Source organism: Chlamydotis macqueenii, chromosome 2, assembly GCF_036417535.1.
Source record: "Chlamydotis macqueenii isolate bChlMac1 chromosome 2, bChlMac1.mat, whole genome shotgun sequence".
Taxonomy (NCBI): domain Eukaryota; kingdom Metazoa; phylum Chordata; class Aves; order Otidiformes; family Otididae; genus Chlamydotis; species Chlamydotis macqueenii.
This window is the reverse complement of record NC_141557.1, coordinates 18,034,537-18,055,959: the sequence shown is the minus strand read 5'-3', so window position 1 is coordinate 18,055,959 and position 21,423 is coordinate 18,034,537. Positions and strand designations below refer to the sequence as shown.

General features: G+C 37.7%; 2 protein-coding genes across 2 annotated transcripts in view; one reads left to right on the top strand and one right to left on the bottom strand.

Moving 5' to 3' along the window:
* THNSL1 (threonine synthase like 1) overlaps window positions 1–21,423 on the top strand; it is a 119,365-nt gene that overhangs the window by 42,764 nt on the left and 55,178 nt on the right. The gene's annotated exons all lie outside the window — the stretch shown is intronic.
* PRTFDC1 (phosphoribosyl transferase domain containing 1) overlaps window positions 1–21,423 on the bottom strand; it is a 47,874-nt gene that overhangs the window by 15,084 nt on the left and 11,367 nt on the right. Inside the window, exon 4 of the mRNA XM_086740186.1 lies at window positions 5,032–5,097. Coding sequence (XP_086596312.1) covers window positions 5,032–5,097 — 66 coding nt within the window. The remainder of the gene's footprint in view (window positions 1–5,031; window positions 5,098–21,423) is intronic.

Genomic DNA, 21,423 nt, shown 5'->3' with positions numbered 1-21,423 from the left:
AGCTTATAAAGTATGCATGAATACACAGGTGCTGGAAAAGGTGAGTTCTTTTATACATCCATTTCCACAGATGAAGGCATATCTGCCTTTTGCTGTGGAAAAAGTAGTTAAGGATAGCAACTGTCAGAAGAATAGATAGTATAAAATCTAATTAAGAAAAAATTCAGAACAACAAAAGTCACTAAAGATGGCAGTTGAGTAAAGGCACTGAAGATGTGGAATGTTCAAGACACATAAAATCAACCTTTTAAAAGACGAAAAAGGCAAAGCTGCAGGTCTAATAGGAATATAGTAAGATGTAGAGATGACTGGGGGGACGTGGCTATTGCAGAAGTGTATAGTGGATATTGTATACCTTTACAATCATACAAATAGTCTCTCATGCACATAATGTTCTAAAGAGAATGCCATTATTTTTTTCTGCAAAGTTATAAGCATTATGCATAAAAGAATGCATATAGGGAGAGAAAGCACAACATAAGTCAAGGCAGTGAATACTGAGGGAGAAAAAATAAAAAGTATAGAATTCTGAGAAACAAACTTGTAATGGTGAAGGAGAGGATAATATGTATTTTATATCTAGAGAATAAAACTTTGTGTTACACAGGTGCCACGTATCATTTATTGAATACTGAAATGCTAACATATTTAGGAGAATGCTAGAAGAACAGCTCTTAGAACTGTTGTTAGAACCCATGAATGTAGAAAAAATGGTTCAGTAAAATAAGAGAGGAAATGAAAGGCACAAGGAAAGAGAGATTGCACTATGCTCCTGGAACACCTTCCCACATGACAAGTGGGGCAAGAAAATGGTAGACTGGATAAATTGATTTAGGTAAGACATATAAAGGAAGTTTGGAGAGTTTATAGCACAAATCCTGCCAGAAGGAAGTGAGGAGTGCTGCATGGTGGATATCTTCCTCTGAATGAAACCTCTTTGATATGAGCTGATCAGTAGTGATGGAGTGCTCAAACTAATGCAATTAAGTGCAGAGAGACTACAAGACATTCACTTTCTTTTTTTCTTGATCGCTATTTATTATCTTCTTAATTTCTCCAACAATGCCAAAACCACAGGCTGTCAACAAGATGTACTTAATATGAACAGGGGGAAGAGTCCTTCCTAAAGAACGTAAGTATTGATCCATATTACAGACAGATGGAATATCAGAAATTCACTGGCTCCATAATTGTATCATACTAACTACATAAGTACTTTGTTTTAATTAGAAGCTCTTATTAACCTAACAAATAAGACTGATTAATTTTGTTCATATTTTCTGTTATGTAGAATTAATGGTAATGACAAAAATATATGGATGTAATTTGACATTAAACACATTATACAATTGTAATAAGTATTTAATTGCAAAATGATATAAAATAACTTTTTGATTTTGTATTTAAAATAGGGTATGATTTTTTACAGTATTATACAGTATGATTACAGTATTAATACCAGAGTCATACTGTTTTTCTTTCACTTCATCTACATAAATTTTCATAGACATCTTGCTTTGAAGCACTGCCTCTAGTTTTCTGGACAGTTATTAATTATCTCCCATTTTCAAAATCTATTCCTCTTTACAAACATTAATGATAATTTTTACCTAAATGAGCACTTCAGCTTTAAAGTAACTGAAAACTAAGCAGCTACTTAACTATGAAATCAGCTACTGGGAAATTTTATGTTCACCACTTACATAATTAAAGGAGGGATTTTGAAATTATTTTTTTTCTGCATAGAAATTAATAGTTGCAAAGCATTAGAGTCTTAAGCTATATCAGGATTAATTCTCCAAGTATCCTTATTAATGATTCATGCCATGGAAATCTTCATTCTTGCCTCTGTGGCATTCTTCACAGAAGAAGAATTTCAAATTGTGGATTATTTTATTCAGGTAACAGTTTGAGTCTCTATGCTAATTCTCCTCTCCCAAAATATTTCTTTTTGATGGTTTAGGTCATTACACATTTTTCCCAGGCTTATAATATTTTTATAAACAAAAGTATATTGTAGAGGAGTGCAGAGCAGACATTCTTCCTTCTGAAGAGATATTATACTTAACAGCCTCTTTTTAATTAGCTTTTAGATTTTTTTTTGCTTTCTTCAAGCTCTCAGAAAAAACAATTGTTATAGAACAGCATGTTCATTAATATACTCAGTAATCTTTTTTTCCCAATAATAAGTAACGCACGGAAATGATTTAGTTGTTCACTAAGATTATAGGCTAGCTCAGGTTCCAGGTGTTATTACTTAATGAAGAGCACTTTAAGATCAAAATCTCAGAATCTTTTGTCTGCAGGTTTCAAAACTGTTTACATTATTGATGCTTTTCAACTTTACAGAAACTTAATGGACCTTACATTCCGAACCCATGCTGGCACTTTTGAAAACACCTTCCATGATCATTAAGTTAATGGAACTTAACCGGGCATTTTAATTTTTCAATATAATTACAATATTTTCTTAATAGGTACTCCAAGCAGGCAGAAGAAGCTCTCAGCTTGCTTAAAAGCAGGGAAGCTGAGTTCTATCAGTAAATCTTCCACTAATTCACTCAGTGACTTAGAATGGTTACTAAAGCGAGCAGTTTAAAAAGCCAGTAGCTAAACTAAGGTACTAAAAAACACTTCAAGCAAAGATTTACATTGACTGTAGGAGGCTCTGAATCAGTCTGCAAATGGCTGATTAGTAAAATGTGCTGAATACTTGCATTAATTGCTTAAGTCAACAACAGATGGAGGAGTTGGCATCCATGGACATAAGGCCACTCCTTCATATATCCAACTTTAGATGTGTAAGTAAGAACATTTGAGCTCAAGCTTTGTGTCCCAGCTTTTCAATCAGTAAAATAAGACTTCAGGAAACCCCATTCTTACGTGTTATAGTGAAAATGCTATTCAATTATTCATACATTAGCTGTGTCACAGACACACATACAAACAACTGCCGGCCACGTCCTTTCAGCGAGTCTGCTCCCCTGGCAGTCCCAGCCCTCCCTTCCTGCTCTGCTTCAGCCTCTCCACACCCAGCTTCCAGCACTGGGCTCCCTTCCTGATCAGCAACCGCCTTCGCTCCCAAACCAGCGCCTTCACGCCTACCCAAGATTCCAGCCTCCTTACCCAGCAATCTTAAACTATATTGCTGTTCAGTCTTCTCCCCAAGTATCTCCTAGCCTCCCAACAGCCAAATTTTATGTGCTGTTCCATACCTGGGAACAGGACGGCTGTGCCAATGAGAAGAAGGTCATCGGGATTTTCAGTGTAAGAAAACAACTTACTTAATTCTGGGAAAGAGCAGAACTACTTGGGGTGAAATTTTCCATCTCTCTCATATGCATGTGGACACATACAGATACACAAAAGTCCCATGAAAGAAAATAATGATTTGCCCCAGTGAATTCAAATGATACTAGAAAGATTATATCTGGAAAAGATACTAACAACTGAAACCATTCAGGGAGAACATTAGGGCTTGGAAGATGAGGAAGGGAACTGGGCTTGAAAGCTTAGAAAGTGTTTGGACTGTCTGGGAAAGTGACATTTAGATGTAAGATGAATGGGTGCACTACCAGTTCTGCCTGTGAGGCAGAGAAACATATGCAAAATCATCATAGAAAAACAGGTAAATCCAGTGTTTGAATATAAGAAAGTAGCAAATGAATTATTATTTTCCAAGAACATGATTAATGCTCTAGTGATAATTTGGAAAAAACACCCAGCAGGTGTATTTAGAAGTGCAAATTGAGGACATACGTATCACCAAAATATTCTGAGCATAACAGTATTTTTTTCACCTAAGTTCTAGTTGCACCAAAACCTATTTAATGAAATAGAATCATAGAATCATAGAATCATAGAATGGTTAGGGTTGGAAGGGACCTTCAAAGGTCATCTAGTCCAACCCCCCTGCAAGGAGCAGGGACATCCCTGACTAGATCAGGTTGCTCAGAGCCTCATCCAGCCTGGCCTTGAACGCTTCCAGAGATGGGGCCTCCACCACCTTTCTGTGCAACCTGTTCCAGTGTTCTATAACCCGCATCGTAAAAAATTTTTTCCTAATTTCTAATCTAAATCTACCCCCCTCTATTTTAAAACCATTACGTCTCGTTCTATCGCAACAGGCCCTACTAAACAGCCTATCCCCATCTTTCTTGTAGGCCCCCTTGAGGTACTGGAATATTTAAAATATTTAAAGTTAAGTTTTTATCTTCTTTTTCTGGTGCTATAGTACAACAAAACAGATGAGTTTGCTAGTGCTACATTTGAGTACTTTGAAGAAACTGATATTATTTAGTGTCAGCTAATAGAAGAGTAACTGCACGTACAGTACCAATAACAAGATAAGTATTATGTTGCCTTAATGCATAAGTAAAGAATCCATTTCTGACCATTTTCCACACAGACCATTTGCCTAATGAAATCAGCCTTCCTTCCTCTTCAAAGTACTGCTTTGTATTACCATGCTTGGATGAAAATAGCCTTTTCAGTGACTCAAACCACTCTTTCATCACACAACGTTCAAGCATAGTGCAAACCAAATTCAGTCATATAGCCAGCCTGATGTTGAAATTTAAAAAATTCCATTTGATTATCTGAGTGAAAGGTTTCACAGCTGAACTTGGTACAGTGGGCAAAATTGTATTAAACTCCTCATACGCTGAATTCAACAGGGATATTCAATGTGCAGTTTGCTTGCGTGCGCTCACAGAGGGCAGAAAAAACCAAGGCTCTGAGACATAAACAAGCTCAGGGGAAGCATTCCAGCACAAATTTTGCTCACAATCTCACTGATGGTATGTGTATAACTATTGGGAAATCCCTACACTAGGATGGAGGGGCTACATTCTGACCTTTTTGGGCATCTGCAATCTGAAAGCAATGGTATTACAGCAACTTACTAGAGATTCATAGATTTCTTTGATTTCAGTATTAGTATATAACAGTTCATGTGCAAAATTATACAGCTTTTTTAGTAAATAAAAATATTTAGAAATATTTTCTTTATTTAATTTAAAATTAACAAACCTTCCCAGTCAGCTTTGAAAGATCATCTGCTCCCATTATCTGCATATCTTGCATAGACTGATCATTCTGAAAGAAGAAAGACAAAAATTTGAAATTGGATATAACTGTATAGAATAGTAGTATAAACATGTTCTTTTTTTTACTAGACTCTCACTTGTTCCTGTGGCTTCTATCGTCTCCTGCTTGTATTTAACCTAACATCAAGCTCCAGGCTTTCCTGAACTAGAAAAAGTTGTCTCTTTCTTTTTAAAATAAACAATGTTCCCTTGCTTGCTATTCCTTAATGTGATAAGTGTTGAGTAATGTATTTGTCCCTTACACAAAAGAAAGACAGGAGCATCCCAACACTTGACCAAACACCTGTAAGCACATTGGATTTTTTGGAACAGTCTTTAGAAACAGAGGCAAAATGTGCTTACATCTGTCACTCACACTGAGAACTCACCTATTTTTGAAGAAATTCACTCAGTATTTTTTGCAGGGGAAAAAAGTTTTGCAAAAATTATCACCTGTTATCAAGAATAGTTTCAGTGTGCCATAGAGGTTCAAGAGTTTTGGTTTTGCTTTTTCAACTAACTCAAAGATAAAATCCTTGAGGTCAATTCTGTAAAATAAAATACTGATAATAAGGCTGAACTAAACGCAACAGAACAGTATGCTTTGATCTTTCCCATTAGAAAAAGGTATTTTAAAAAAAAAAATTTTTTTTAAAATGAATTTGTTTTACAGACATTTCTAACTGACATTTGTTCTGATGGAAAATTCTCAACCAGCTCTAGTTCAAATGCATTACCAGCAGCATGCAAAGTTAAGATCACATAAGGGAGACATACAGAAGCCCTACATTAAGGGAAGACAAAAGAGGCCTTAAAGAAGGAAGCAAATTAAAAAAATATAGTCATGGCCAGGCTATATGAACTTTCCAGGGACAGCAAGAGCAAAACTAAATATAGTTAATGTGAGGTTTTTATCAAATTGGTGCACGTGCTAATTTAATCTCCCTACCTACAGGAAGACAGCGTTAGTCCAATTTTAAGAATAGCTGCAGTACCACAATGTGACACTGTGGTTCACTACTAACATCAGGAAGCTTTAGAATTACAAACAACTGACAAAAATGCAGTCTTTGAATACTTTGCTTTTACTTCATACCTCCAGTGCTCTGAAGTCAAATGTTTTTCCACAAATAAATAATAGGGCAGCAGGACTTACAAGGTAGGTGAGGATTTACTGGGCTAAGGGGTTTATAGCTCTTCTTCTTCCCCTCCAAAAGCAGCAGCAGCTGAGGTAACACGCTTGCGCCGGCCATGTGGCATGGTTACAGATGCACGTCTGTGCAGACGGAAGTGGCATCTGCCCATGCTCACAGCCCAGGTGGGAAGAAGTCCAGGGACTTCCATGACACCTTTGCAGCCACTTGATCACAAACAATCTGACAACCCCAGGAACTATTTGTGGTCCTCATGGGAATGGATTGTCTAAATTAACACAGCCTTCCTGAGTAACTGTAAGTAAAGGTTGCAGAATTGCCCAGACGACAATTTCTCAAGGTTTGCACACTGCAGACTCACCAAAAGGCTCCCTTTTTACTCAGACTCCACTCCTCAAAAAACGCTGACTCCACAGCTTTGTAAGAGGTCCTTAGCAGTCATTGCCTTAAAAGACAGGTTTTAGACCTGCCTTCACTTTTTCTGCACCAGACCTAGAAGCTTTAGATCCTTTTCTTGCTGCTCTGATGTGTTTCCTGGGAAACAAAGCTAGAGCATCAATGAAGGTTACATCCCGTAAGTTTTCAAATATAAGTTTCAACAATTCTCTTATTTTTGTAAAGAAAAACAGAAAGAAAAAACCAAAGCAAGCAACTGATTCTTCAGAAGATTATTTTAAAACTAAATAAAAAGTTAAGATAGAGAAGATTTTACGTTTAGGCTTAAAAGCATAAGCCTTTTGTTGTAGCGCAAGACAGCTCACTTCAAAAGTCAGGGACACATTCAAGTCAAAACTATAAAAAGCAAATAGTTTCTAATATCTATCACAGCACGTGTAACCCAGGCAGTGACAGAATATTTCTTTCATTTCCAAATGAGAAAGACTAGAATTTCAGTAACAATCAACACACAAGAATTACTAAAGGGGCAGTTTGCCCTTAGTTACTAGTTGAAAAAGAAAGAAAAAAAAAACAGTAACAGTGAGGTGCAGTGATTAATGAATTTATTTATTTTTAACAACAAAAAAAAATCTTTCAGCAGTCTTCACAGCAGCACTGTTTCCTTTGCATTTGTTATTTCTGGCTCCAGCTGAAAGGAAGATGCTGAAATAGTATATTCATCGCTGGCAAGCAATTAAGCAAACACAAAAGCCATTGAGAACCAGGGGATCAGAGTATCCCGTCAATCTGCGGGATTGGCTGTTGTGACACAACTGCACACAATTAAGAAAATCCTTGTGTTCTGACTGGAGAATGATTGTATCAGAGGACAGGGCTGAATATTCACTGTGCCTAAAAAGCATATAGAAAAATGCAGCTCAGAACCCTTCGCCGAAAGTGCTTTCAAGAAATTTAAAGATATTTCTTGCATGACACATTAGAGCAATTCTATTGCCAAAAAAACTTTCAGACCATTGATTTTAATGCCATTTATAACTATCTCTATGTTCACCAATTAACTCATATTGTAAAATACATACCTGCCAAACAGCAAGACTCGGTACCACCATGTCACATTACCGTAATCATAACGTTCATATAGATAATGTGCACACTATGGTTACCATAGGAACCTCTCAATGCTTTTTTCTGACTTCTCACTTTATAATCGCAAAATAACACTGCATTGAATGGTAAGAATAAAGTACAATATATGTCAGGGGAAAAAAAATCAGTACTGTTTCATTCAGTACTAATTACTGTCAATTCAGAACTTTTTGTTTAAATTTCATGCTCTCAAGTCATTCAGAGCTTCTTTTTTCCTTTGGGAGTTGTTCCATACCTTGACAAAACTGATACGACTGAGTCACTAAGACTTCTTATGAATGCAGAGATGGGAATTAAAGGTTCAATTTCCGTCTCCCGAAGTTCCTCAATACTTGCTTTCTAACATCCCTAGACCCTATCAACACTATTTTTGCTGTTAAATGCTTGACACTAAATATGTCCCAGATAGAGACACATAAAAATCACACTATGTTTTGGTTAATGCTGCACAAAATTTATTGCAGCTGTTTCTAACAAGACATGATGCATTTTGTAGCATTCTAAACTATATTTAATACTGCATTTCTGATATTTTTCTGTGTTTAATAAATCTGCATTTTCCAGGATAAATCTCAATTTCTTTGGTTTTACTTGCTATGTTGTGCTTTTTCACCTGTTCATCTTTGTTTTCTAATTTTATTCCGTTCAGATCTTGTCAATATACATCTACAAATCGAATGAAAGCAAGAATGTTGCTATTTCCACCTCTATTTTTCATGGCATGCAAGATAAAACTTTGACTTTCTATGTTGATTGGAAGTATAGATATTTAAATTCCATCTATACTAAGTCATGTCTTTTGAACTGGGTGGGGCACAGAATTCTTACTTCTCTTTTACGTCTCCTGAGATCAACACTTGGACATAGTTCAAGTTACAAGTGAAATGAGTTGGGTGGTCTCAAGAAAATTTATTATAAACAGCATTGCTCATCTGAAAATTGCACCAAACTGTGAACATCTGTTACTCTTTTAAAGAAACAGAATCTGGAGTACACTAATACTGGGCTCACTGAAACAAAGATTCTTTAATCATGGCAAAAAAAAAGTAGCTCTAATATAACAGTTTAAATGCATACATTTGGAAAATTAATTTTCAAATTATTTTTATTTTTATTTCAAATTATTTTATTATCATTTTAAAATTATTACATATGGACACTAGGTCATTAGCTCACATTTAGTTACTATAGTCTGCACAGTTCCTATGGAATTTCCTGGAAAAAAATGTGATTACCCTTTTCTCCTGAAATTCATCAGGGAAACCCTTAATAAAGAAGGATGTCACCATCAGACCTGTTGTACTTTGCTTTCTGTCACTTGGATGATACAGCAGATCTGCTAACCTGAGGGTTCCCATAAGAATAGGGCTCTCACTTTGCACCATCATCCCATCTCCTACAACTAGGTTTTCCAGGAAGGTTTTGACCAAAAAGAGGTGATTGACAGACCATCACTTTCAGTTGTCCCTTGGAACTTTAGGCCATTGAATACAGAGCGTCTCTAAGGCTTCCCTTATCCTTCCCTTATGGCCAAGTGAAACGGCTAGGACAGAATTACTGCCTATGAGGGTTCTGACTTACACCCACAATTGGCAGAGTTTGAAAAGCAAGAGTCAAGCACTGCTTCAACGATAGGTTTGGTACAATATGTCCAGTAAAGCAGAGTAGAGTTCAGTCTCCACATTTGCTTTGGCTTTACCTTTTAATTTTCCATTAAGACTGTCATTAACTGCATGTGATCTATGCTGCTTCTGTTCTCATAGGGTGACCCATGACTTTGAAATGTCTTCATTAAAGACATGATTACTCTGTTCCTAATTTAGAGATCTGAAAGTTAAGCATCTAAATCTATGCATCCTGGGCTTTCCTCATAAACAATGGAGAAAACAAGATAGATCACATAAATAATCTATTTCACCATACGGGAAATCTATAGCATCTAGATATCTAACTGTGAGAAATCTGAAATTAGGTGAGATGAATCCCAGCTTAAGAGATGAGATCAGTATTTTCTTCCTAAGAACCTCACTGAGCACTCAGAAAGAAATTACTTTCAGTCGCGTTTACCACAGGCACATAAGAAGCAATGATCTTGACTACTTTCCATTAGTAGCATCCTGAACTATCCACTTAGGCTCTATCTCACACAAACGTTTAACACAATTCCCCTTGGTACCACTCCAGAATAATTTGCTTGCATGTTTACTCAAAGGTTTCATTTTAATCTAGGTGAGATATATTTAAGAAGAGATTTCAAAGACACAATCAATCTAATATTTCTTCCAACTTATGTCACAAAAAAAAAAATATTGGCAACCAGTCTTTGCAGATTTTTTTTCAAAAACGTCACACTGGATGATTAATAGGGCTCTACACTCTGAAGTTCTTGGAGCAGAAATACAAATTTACCTATAGGGTTTACCCACTGAATAATGAAAACAATTGGATTTCATGTGTGTGGGGTTCATGATCATCAAGAATGGAGTCTTAAGGAGCCTCAATAAAAAATAACTTGCATTTGATACTGGAGGAAGGATAGCAACTAGGTTGGCTACACTAACAGTAACTTTGAGGGTGATCTGAACAGCTACATTTTGAATGGCACTGAGGGAACAAGGTGGATGGTATTAAAGCCAAAGAGGAGATGACAGTTACCAAGGTAATGAATGATGAGGATTTGAACAAAATTCTTGGTAGTTCATACAGTAAAGAAAAGAGACTTTGAAACATCACATGGACACAACTTACTTACGAAATGAGTATATGTTTTTAGATACACAGCTACAATACACTGCTGCAACAGAAATTGAAAATGACAGAAAACCCAAGCAGAACTGTGTACTCTGGCACGCAAATTAACACATATTACAGATACAGTTTTCATTTGAGAAAAAAACATAATGCTCAGATGAAAGCAGAGCAGATATGACAAGAAATATGAGTGGCATCCAGGGGATCAGGCCCAGCCAGCATGGGTTCACGAAAGGCAGGTCGTGCTTGACCAACCTCATTTCCTTTTACGACTGGGTGACCAGACTGGTGGATGAGGGAAAGGCTGTTGATGTGGTCTACCTGGACTTCAGCAAAGCCTTTGACATGGTCTCTCACAGTATTCTCCTAGGGAAACTGGCTGCCCGTGGACTGGGTAGGTATACCCTTCTTTGGATAAAGAACTGGCTAGGGAGCCGTGCCCAGCGGGTAGTAGTTAATGGAGTCAAGTCCAGCTGGCAGCCTGTTACAAGTGGTGTCCCCCAGGGGTCGGTACTTGGGCCCATCTTGTTCAATATATTTATTGATGACCTAGACGAGGGGATTGAGTGTACCCTCAGTAAGTGTGCAGATGACACCAAGTTGGGTGGCGGTGTTGATCTGCCTGAGGGCAGGGAGGCCCTTCAGAGGGATCTGGATAGGCTGGATCGCTGGGCTGAGCTGAATGGGATGAGGTTCAACAAGGCCAAGTGTCAGGTCCTGCACTTTGGTCACAATAACCCCATGCAGCGCTATAGGCTTGGAGCTGAGTGGCTGGAGGACTGTGAAGAGGAAAGGGACCTGGGGGTGTTGGTTGATGCTCAGCTGAACATGAGCTGACAGTGTGCCCAGGTGGCCAAGAGGGCCAACGGCATCCTGGCCTGCATTAGAAATAGTGTGGCCAGCAGGAGCAGGGAGGTAATCATCCCCCTGTATTCGGCGCTGGTGAGGCCGCACCTTGAGTATTGTGTTCAGTTTTGGGCTCCTCACTACAAGAAAGACATTGAAGCCCTGGAACGTGTCCAGAGAAGGGCAACAAAGCTGGTGAGGGGTCTGGAGCACAAGTCTTATGAGGAGCATCTGAGAGAGTTGGGATTGTTTAGTCTGGAGAAGAGGAGGCTCAGGGGAGATCTCATTGCACTCTATAGCTTCCTGAAGGCAGGTTGTGATGAGCAGGGGTTTGGCCTCTTCTCCCAGGCAACAAGCAGGACCCAAGGAAATGGCCACAAGTTGTACCAGAGGAGGTTTAGATTGGATGTGAGGAAAAACTTTTTCTCCCAAAGAGTGGTCAGGCACTGGAATGGCCTGCCCAGGGAGGTGGTGGAGTCGCCGTCCCTGGCATGTTCAAGAGGCGGCTTGATGAGAAGCTACAAGATATTGTTTAGTAGCTGTGGCAGCAATGGTAGTGGGAAGACGGTTGGACTAGATGATCTTATAGGTTCCATCCAATCATGTGATTCTATGATGATTCTATGATGATTCTATGATGATGAAATCACTTTTCAGTTAATAGCTTTCAGAAATGAAACCACAGAAGTAATGTCTGTCATACAACTTTTAAATAGAAAATTATTACTTCTATGTGACTTAGCTGCAGCAAACTGATTCATAATAAAATCCAAGTTTTTGGCATTTTAAATAATAGCACTGCCAAAATTAATTGCAGGTATTGGCAGAGTTTGGATAGATGTATCTGCAATTATAAAGACTTCTGCTTTGAAATTATATACTGTTCAATAATTATACTATCTTTTGCTACATGGCCATGCTCTACCATCTCAGTCATGGACATAATAATTAAAATGGAAATTCTGATGTTCCAGTTTGGATGCTGACATCCTAGTATGAAACTTACTTGCTCTGCAGCCTGCCTCCTGAGAAGTACTTCAATATATGAATATGTTGGTTGGGGAAGTGTTAGTTTGGCTAATAGTTAACCTATTTTGACTACTAGGTAAAGTCAAATTGACATATGAAGTATAGGTTATGACATTATCCTCAGTGTATCAGCAGAAGTAAGAAGAACATCTGTGGAGTGGTAATATGTGAGATGCTGCACTTACAAGCAACATACACCTGAACTGATACCATTTGGGGTTTCTTCTCTAATGAACAACAGCTAAGAACAAAGGATCTCAAGAGTGTAGGTCAGAATATGGACTGTCATGGTTTTCATAGCAGGCAACTAGAAGGACTATCCCGGCTTAAGTAGCAACATTCAGAGGCCAGTAAGTATTGTTAAGCTGGAGACTTGTGCAAGTGAGTGGGAATGAAATGGATTGCTTCCCAGTAAAGACTGGAAAGCATACCTTCCCTTCCCCAGAATCAAACGTATATCAAAGGGCAGACTGCAACCTCTGGGGGCACACCCACATTCAAAATAATCAAGTGCCAGGTTACTGATGTATTTGTAGGAGGTGCTTTGAGTACTTGGCAAACAAGCCAAGAATGCTGAACCAACTGGAAATCAAATACAGTAAACTGGCATACACCCACTGTCAGATCACCTGTCCTGCAAGGAGAGTAAAGGTACAGTTGCACTGAAGCACTGATGGTTTCATGTATCTCTGTTAGCTTTAAAGTTGAGGCTACAGTGCCTTCCTGAGCTGCTTAGTAACCACACCACCAACTACGATGGGCTGAGATCTCTCTTATTGCTATTGTCAGTGTAACCCGAGATAGTAAATTTTAAAGTGGTATAGGTTATATCTATCTGAGCTCCAGTTACTACAGTGTAAGACACACTTTACATCTCTATGGTTAGATCTATAACTAACTTAAAAGATTCCACTTATTTTTTATTCTTTTTCTTCCTTGTTGTTATTCCTTAAGAAACAACTCAATCACACAGGTTGGGAAGTGCTTCAAATTCATGCTAGTCTATCCAGTTCCAGGGAAGGCCAGAGTTCTGCAATGAGGAAGTTGGCTTTGGACAGAGAAACACAAACAATGAACTTACTGACAGCAAGGTACTCCTTATCAGCTGACCTGTGATAACACATGTGTATGTTTCTTCCCTGCTGCAAAAGCAAGGCAGATCGTTCATTTTAACTCTCAGGGCAACAGTAAGTTATTAAACTTAATAAATGAAATTGTTTACTATCATCTGTTCACACATTCAGTAATTTCTTGCGTATCAGGAGTCCTGCATGCCTTCTCTGTGTTTAATTCAAAGAAGGTAAGGTAAGGTGTTTTGAAAGAGATATTAGAAAATTCATCCCTTATGGGAGTTGCTTCCATGGGTTTCTCTGGTATCTAATGAAGCATAAACTGCCATTAAAGCTCTTCCATTCCCGATCAAGGTATTTGGAATTGATCTCTTGTGTGCCTACTCTCAGACATCCATAAAGGTGAACTCGCATGCAATGTTAATGCAGTTAAAAACTAAGTACTAAAACCCCGGTCCCTTGGGGGATTCTGAAAGCACAAGAGAAAACAGCTTTCTCTAGACTAAGCACGAAGTACTAACCTTCTGACCCTGACTATCAGCAGTTCCTAGGATTTGGTGATAAAAGGAAGATAGGAGAAGAATCCTCAAATTTGTAAAATGGCCACAGGCTGAGAAAACAGATAGATAGGTGGAAGCAAATTTACAAAAGATCAGACTGATAAAAACCTCAAATGCTTAGTCCCTTCCAGCAATCTGGAGTCTGGTGCATCGACTCTTACAACTCAGTAGCGCTGTTTTTCATACCACTATGTTTAGTCCCTTGGCTAGTGACAACTTGGAAACTTTTGACCACACACATATCCTTTGTGAGTTTCATTGCAAGGTTATTTTACAGTATTCCTTACCTATTTAAATATTCTAACTTCTGTCTATCAAATGAGGAGGGGAAATAATTTTGTATCTGTCACACAGATAAGCACCGCAATAATACAGTACTTGTTGTTATTGCTGTATTCCTTTAAAGTAACCTTTTTAGTTCATGCCTTACAGCACCCCTGGGGTGTGGTGCTGCATGAACATTGCACATGCTGTGATCTGTTTTAAGAAACAGCATTTAAGAGATGCCAGTAAAAGAGTCATAGAATTCCTTGGGAAAATTAGAACCCTCTGGCTTCTTTTAATTAATTTTTCCCCATTTCAGATCTTAATATAAAAACCACATATTACATGGCATTATTAGCATCCAAATAAGTAATCAAGCTGATATTTTTCCAATGCATAAACATGTCACAATACTTTCAAGCTCATCAGATCTTATTTGTACAATAGGATTAGCAAGCATTATGTTCTGGACCTTTCTTCTACGTAAGAGCCTATCTCCCTGCTACTGTAAAATGTGAATCAGACTGAAAATAGGGACTATCGTCTCTCCTAATGATGACATATAGTATTGCTGCAATGTCCTAATTTAGTAGTAGCTTGCTGTATTTTTGGCAGAATACGAAACATAATATTTTACTAAGACTAAACTTCAATTTTTTAGGCTTCGTAACAAACCAGTGCTTTACAACAAATATTGTATCCAGGGGAACTTTAGAATCTAACTCTTTGAAAAGATGACCTCCTGAATGCTTTTAATGAAATCCCTTGATGCTTTGAAGCTGTTCTAAAACTGACCAATTTTAAAAACATTCACTGTCTCAAATGTTAAGATGTTCCAGAAACCTGGATTGCTTAACAATACCAAAGATTTAAGCTCACAAAAAAATTTTTTTAAATCTTAAGAAAAAAGAACTTCAGATCTAAAACTTCATTTATACGTAGTAGTTGTACCGTCCGTCACATACTGTAATCTAAAGCATTTATTTAAAATTGGGAAACATTTTTCAAAATAAAACACTACAGTTTGTTAGAAAAATGTGACCCTTGGGGAGACAAATTTCTCCAGAAAGATTAGAAAATTCCTCTTGTGGAGTTAGATCTGAAGTCCAGAATAACAGAGTATCAACCCACAGGTAGAAAAAAGAATTCCACAGCTAAAAAATCACAGATCAGTATAAAGGAAGTAATACTAAGATATACAGGGAACAACAGATAAAAATGAAAAGTATCTTGACAAGGCAAGTAATTACTTGCTTTAATATGCCCCATAAATGCCTTAAAACAATATTTTGATATTGCTGGATAGCTGTAGCACAGCTCAGTGCCACTCTGCCTTCACTCTCACATCTGTTCTCGTTCTGTCCCCATGGCAATCAGGCCGCTTCCTACTCAGTTCTCCCCCAGCTGAGCTGTTTGGTTCCCCCAAATCTTTTATATGTGAGTCACTGAAACACTTACTCATACTTAAAAAAAAATCACTGAGAATTCAGATGGTGCTAACATATTTAAGTGGTGTGTAGGTGTGTTATCTGATGCATACAGTTACAGAGATCATACCTCTATGAGTAAGTTTTACATTACAGATAAACTTGATAAACTGACTGTATGACAGGCTTATTATGACCTTTCCTGAACTATGCCCACAAATTAATGCCTACTTATATTATTAATAACACTTCAAGCCCCTAAGGGGTCTCCAACAGGAAAATACCGTATGTTTTAATTAAATAACTTAACTCAGAAGCACTATCTTCCTCCTTACACTCAAGACAGCCTTGAGCGAGTGATGCATTTAAGCTCTCATATCTCACAACTCTGCCATCACATTAAACGGAAGCTGTAGATGCCTAGAAAGGAGAGCATCTGCCTCCAGACCTGGGAAGTTCTGTGACACTGAATTTTAAGGTTGCATTTTATTACACACAGTACAGGCTTCTTCAGTTTGCCTCAGAACACTACAAAAAGTAGGTTGGTTCTCAAAAATAATTTGGGTTGAAATATCCATGCTCCTTCTGGCACCTCTGAGGAGCATCTCTTACATAAAGAAGAGGGGGGTCTGAGGCTTGCCATGCTGCACCCTTGGTGACAAGGATCCCATCACTATGGGCAGACTTCTTTTTCCAGCAAGACCTGTGCTGACTAAAGAAGTTAAAGCTGTCCCCAGCTGCTTATAACTCTCCCTCTGGCAGGGGCTACTGGCAGGCTGAGATGCATGCGTGCATCTGGGTCACAAAAAATGAATCCAGCAAGCTGAAGCCATTCAACTGGGAAGTCTCTGGCAACCCGGTCTCATCTGGGCTGAGACAGGTTAAGAAGTGCTCAGAAGCAGCTGAGCTGGCAAGTGTGACTGGCAGGGGGGCACTGCAATTGCTGAGGAATGAACCAGAGACTGTCATCGTTCCAGCCAGTGCACATGCATTCAGAAGAGAGACCCATTTCCAGTATCTTGGTTTTCACACCAAACTGCTACCTGTACCTGATGTATAGATGAATCTGGCAGGAGAGTTTATTCTCAAAGTTGCCTGAATCATGCTGTTACTTTAAGAACACCAGCCACAATTTATCCAGTGAGGCCGTTCTTCTCATTATTTTTTTTTTGCAAATTTCTTTAAAAAAATTCATCAGCTAGTTGCAAGAATAAGCTTTTGAGACAACTTCCACTACTAACACATTTTCAGCTGTTTCTCCGAAAAGCGTTAGTGTCTCTGAGGCTGACATTTTGCAATAAGACACTGCTGCATGTAGAAGTAATTTTGTTTCTTTCATGAAAAATATTCAATTTTTAAACAAGTCTTAACACTTGGAAAATTAACATTTGGACACAATTAGGAGGACTGTGAATTGTAGCATCTCCAAATATTCTATCCACGATTTTCTGTTTCCACTGTTTCTCACCTTCTTAACCATCTCAGGTCTTATTAATTTTTGGGAAATAACTGAAGCAGCAGAGAAGCAGAAATAGCATCAGGGCCAGCTTAAGATTTGGAGTATCTCTGGCTTGGAACGATAAAGGACCTTTTTACTCACTTGTTTTAGCAGGTTTGAGCATTTCACAGAGCTTTCACTCAAGAAGATATTACTACTCTAAGATTCAAACACCATTTTATCCATTCATAGACATGGAAAAGTACACAGAAATAAAATCCCCTTGGCAATTCTAGGAGTAGATTTCTAGTCCCAAATCTCTCCTGTTTAGCTTGCCCTTAAGACATCTATTCGGCAGCATCGCCTACAATCACTAGAACACATTTCCCAGAATAGCAACAACTTTAAGGTCTAGGTCCTTGAAACTGGTAGCTTCTGTGGACTAAATTAATGTCCTATTTTTGTTGCCCATTAGCTCCTAGAAGTATAAAATGCTGCAAAATTCTCTGTACAGGTGTTCACTGTCTACAGTGCTAACTGTAAGCCATGCATCTGAAAAAGGTTAAAAAGAGTCCATTTTAGTTTTTGAATATCTAGTACAAGCACAACCTCTCTCCAAATTTTGCCTACAGTGAAGCTATTTATTTGCATCTCAAACTGATAATTTGGAGATAATTTGGAGTTCAATCCTGTGAAATTATTATAAAATTTGGCCTTAAAATTGATAAGAATTCACTCAACCAGGTAGGCTCCAATTTGTAATTCTTCCATGGCTACTCAGCGTTAAGAAGATGACACAGTCATCAGCTAAACTGTGGATGAAGCAAAATAAAGGGAACTCACAACCTGCCCAAGAGAAAACCTGTGAGGACAAAAGGTAAGGTGGATTCTCTGTCATCTCAGGATGTACGTTACTCAGAAGATAAGCTTCGTTTTCATGGCAGACAGGCAGGGACATAAACAATCATTGTAACACTGCTGTAGAGTCTGGATATAGATACAAATCATTAAATGCAAGCAATACACTTACTTGTTTCTTTTGTGTTGTTAAATTAATAAAATTATTTTGATATTACTTGCTTTTCAGGTTCAGGATTACATATTGTTTTCAGATGTAAAGTTCATACTGATGTTAAAAAAAACAAGTTCCATATAGTAAAATTATACTGAATAAGTGCAGGAATGTACATTTTACTCTGTTCTCTGCTCTGATTATAGTCTGATGCCTTGTGCTGTTGTTTTTTTTTATGATGTAAGTATTTAGTAAAGGTGTATGAGAAGTAAAGCTACATGGCAGAAAAATAAATTATTTTACTACATTTATCAACCAGCTTTCAACTTACTCATTATAAAATCCCTCTGTTTCCTTACTCCTACAGTAGAGAGATTTAGCAAAATTATTTACTGAGATGGCTTCGTATAGCAAAAACATTCAGATTTCCACTAAACAGTGCTTGTTTTGTTGCTTGTTTTTGGAATTTTGCAGCACTAATGGTCTTGTTTATGCCAAGATTAATAACCAACAGTTGTAAATACATTTCAAACAACTGGAGGCTGAAGAGGAAACAGATCATATCATTGGAACTGTTTGTGAACAGACATCAATGCAACCATTGTGCATGGATTACAATTCAGAGGTCATGTTTTTTTATTAGTTATGTTCTGGAAACCATAAATACTGTATTCATTTTAAATAATTTCAGGAATTGACCCAATCCACACAATCCTCTAGAATTTTCCTCTAAGGGACTTGCAAGCAACATTCCTCTGAAGTTCATTCATATTTTTCAGGATGATTTTCAATAATATCTTCATGAAACCAGAAGATGAAAAATGCACTTCTAGAATCTGCAATCCAGATACTATATGGAAAACAGATCAATATTCTGTAATAACCTGTGCTAAAGATGGAATTAACAACTATGATGTATAATCTGATTATCAACAATTAATCTACAGTCCTCTTTCAGAAGTGCATTGCACAATTTCAAAATAACAGCGATGACTGGTCTTCTGTCACTTTAGTCCACACAGGAATAACAAAGAAATCACAAAAGTCTTAAGGAAAAGTATGAATCTTACTCCTAGTTTAGCTCACCAATGTTTTCACTGAAAAAAAGCTACGCCACCAAGATTCACTTGTCCTTCTCCAAAACATGAGGTTTTCTATCTTACTTACTTTGTAAAATATAATAATTAAGAGAACTAAATAGACAGCTATAGATAATGATACACGAATACTAAACTTTTCACAAGAACAGGCAGCAATGCATGTAGAAAGCACGATGGTCTGCCTAACAAAAGTAGGTGATGTTTTTAACCTCTCTTCCAGCAGCCCCCACCACCAGTTTCAACAATGACTCTTAGCATGATTCTTTCAATTTTTAGCTTCCATCATCTGTCCACTAAAGAAGTCTTAATTCACACGCACTTACTTTCTCTTCTACTGACAGGTTGCTGAGAACTTCTCAGGAAAGTCTACAGACTCTGCATACTTCCTCTACTTCTCCACTTAATTTTTCCAATTCTGTTTCAAAATGGAGTGGGCCTGTTGCAACAGGACAAGGGGTAATGGTTTTAAACTAAAAGAGGGTAGATTTAGACTAGATATAAGGAAGAAATTTTTACAGTGAAGGTGGTGGAACACTAGAACAGGTTGCCCAGAGAGGTGGTAGATGCCCCATCCCTGGAAACATTCCAGGCCAGGTTCAACAGGGCTCTGAGCAACCTGATCTGGTTGGAGATGTCCCTACTCCTTGCAGGAGGGTTGGACTAGATGGCCTTTAAAGTTCCCTTCCAACCCAAACTATTCTATGATTCTATGAAAATTGAGCTTTGGTTTAAAGACCACATTCAGCATACCCATGGAACAGGATTAGGTTATATTGTTGCATCTATCACCAGGGGATTAGACTTGATGAGCCAGAACCTCCTCTTCTGCCTCAAGCTCTAATTCAACCTTTACCTTTCTCAGCCTGTCCTAAATTGTCTTTTCCACACTGAACAAAGAGAAGCTCCCATTATTGCTCATGAACAGTCTACTGTTCTAGTATGGTTCTCAAGATCTGATTTTTTTTACTAAAACATGCCATTCAGCCCCTCTTTTCATGACATTGATGTCCTTCTATTCCTTTGTTCACCCTCTATTTTCATTCGTCCTTAAACTTTCTTTCTACCCATTAATTTGTAAACACCCTAGTAAAACACCCTCCTGCTTCCTCTGTTGTACTTCCCTCTGGATTCTTCCAAATTAATTCTCTAATCTGCTGAAGTGATCAGTATCACAAATCACTATAACGTATTAAAGAATTTCTGGATCCACGTTTCTTACCTCTCCTGCTGGTGTCATATTCTCCTTGGACAGCATTCCCAAGCCCACCTTCCTCCATTACTTTTCATCCTTGCCTTCAACCTATCACACTTCTGAAAATAATTTTGAATTCTTCTATCAATCTGAAACTCTCACCTCTCTTCAACTTCAGAGCTCTGATTCCCTGTGGAGGAGCTCAGGAAAAAATTTAAAACTCAGGAAAAAATTCAACATGGTGAAAATTGAATACATTAAATTTTATTAATCCAGTTTTAAACTCAAAAGTCTCTGCAGTCATTTCCACAGTTCCTAACTTAAATTACATTAAAATCCAACGTCTTAGAACTTAATATCTAAGAAGTTGCCAAATTCTGTCAGTTCTTATGCTGAAGAATACATTGTTTTCCCCTAAAACTTGGCCTGTAGGTTTCCATTTCATATGAGGACTGTTCTACTGGTTCCTTGTCTGTCCACTATACTTACTGCCTCACTACTATTGAGTTAATTCAAAAAAGTGTATGCCTCTTAAAACTCAGAGCTGCTGATTCTCATTCAGATTTAAATAATCAGAATTTCTTTTCCTCTCCATCTACTTCCAGATTCTTATCCTTAAGTCTACATGATACTTCCATATCTCTTTATTTCTGAAATCATAATATCTAACTCCCACCTTAAGTCTTCTAATGTGCTTACTCTGCTAGAAGCTTGTAAAGTCACCATACAGCCTCTTACCAAATCCCCACTTAAACAATCTCCTTATTTAGAGCTCATTTAAATATATAAAATTAAAATGAGAACAACTATATCATATCACCTGTAAGTCTACAAGAAACAGCATTCTTCAAAGAGTTTATCGTATTTCTATGGAGGAAAACTATCCACATATCTTCCAACAACCATTCTTTTCATAATTATTTATAGTATCATTCTTACTGATTAAGA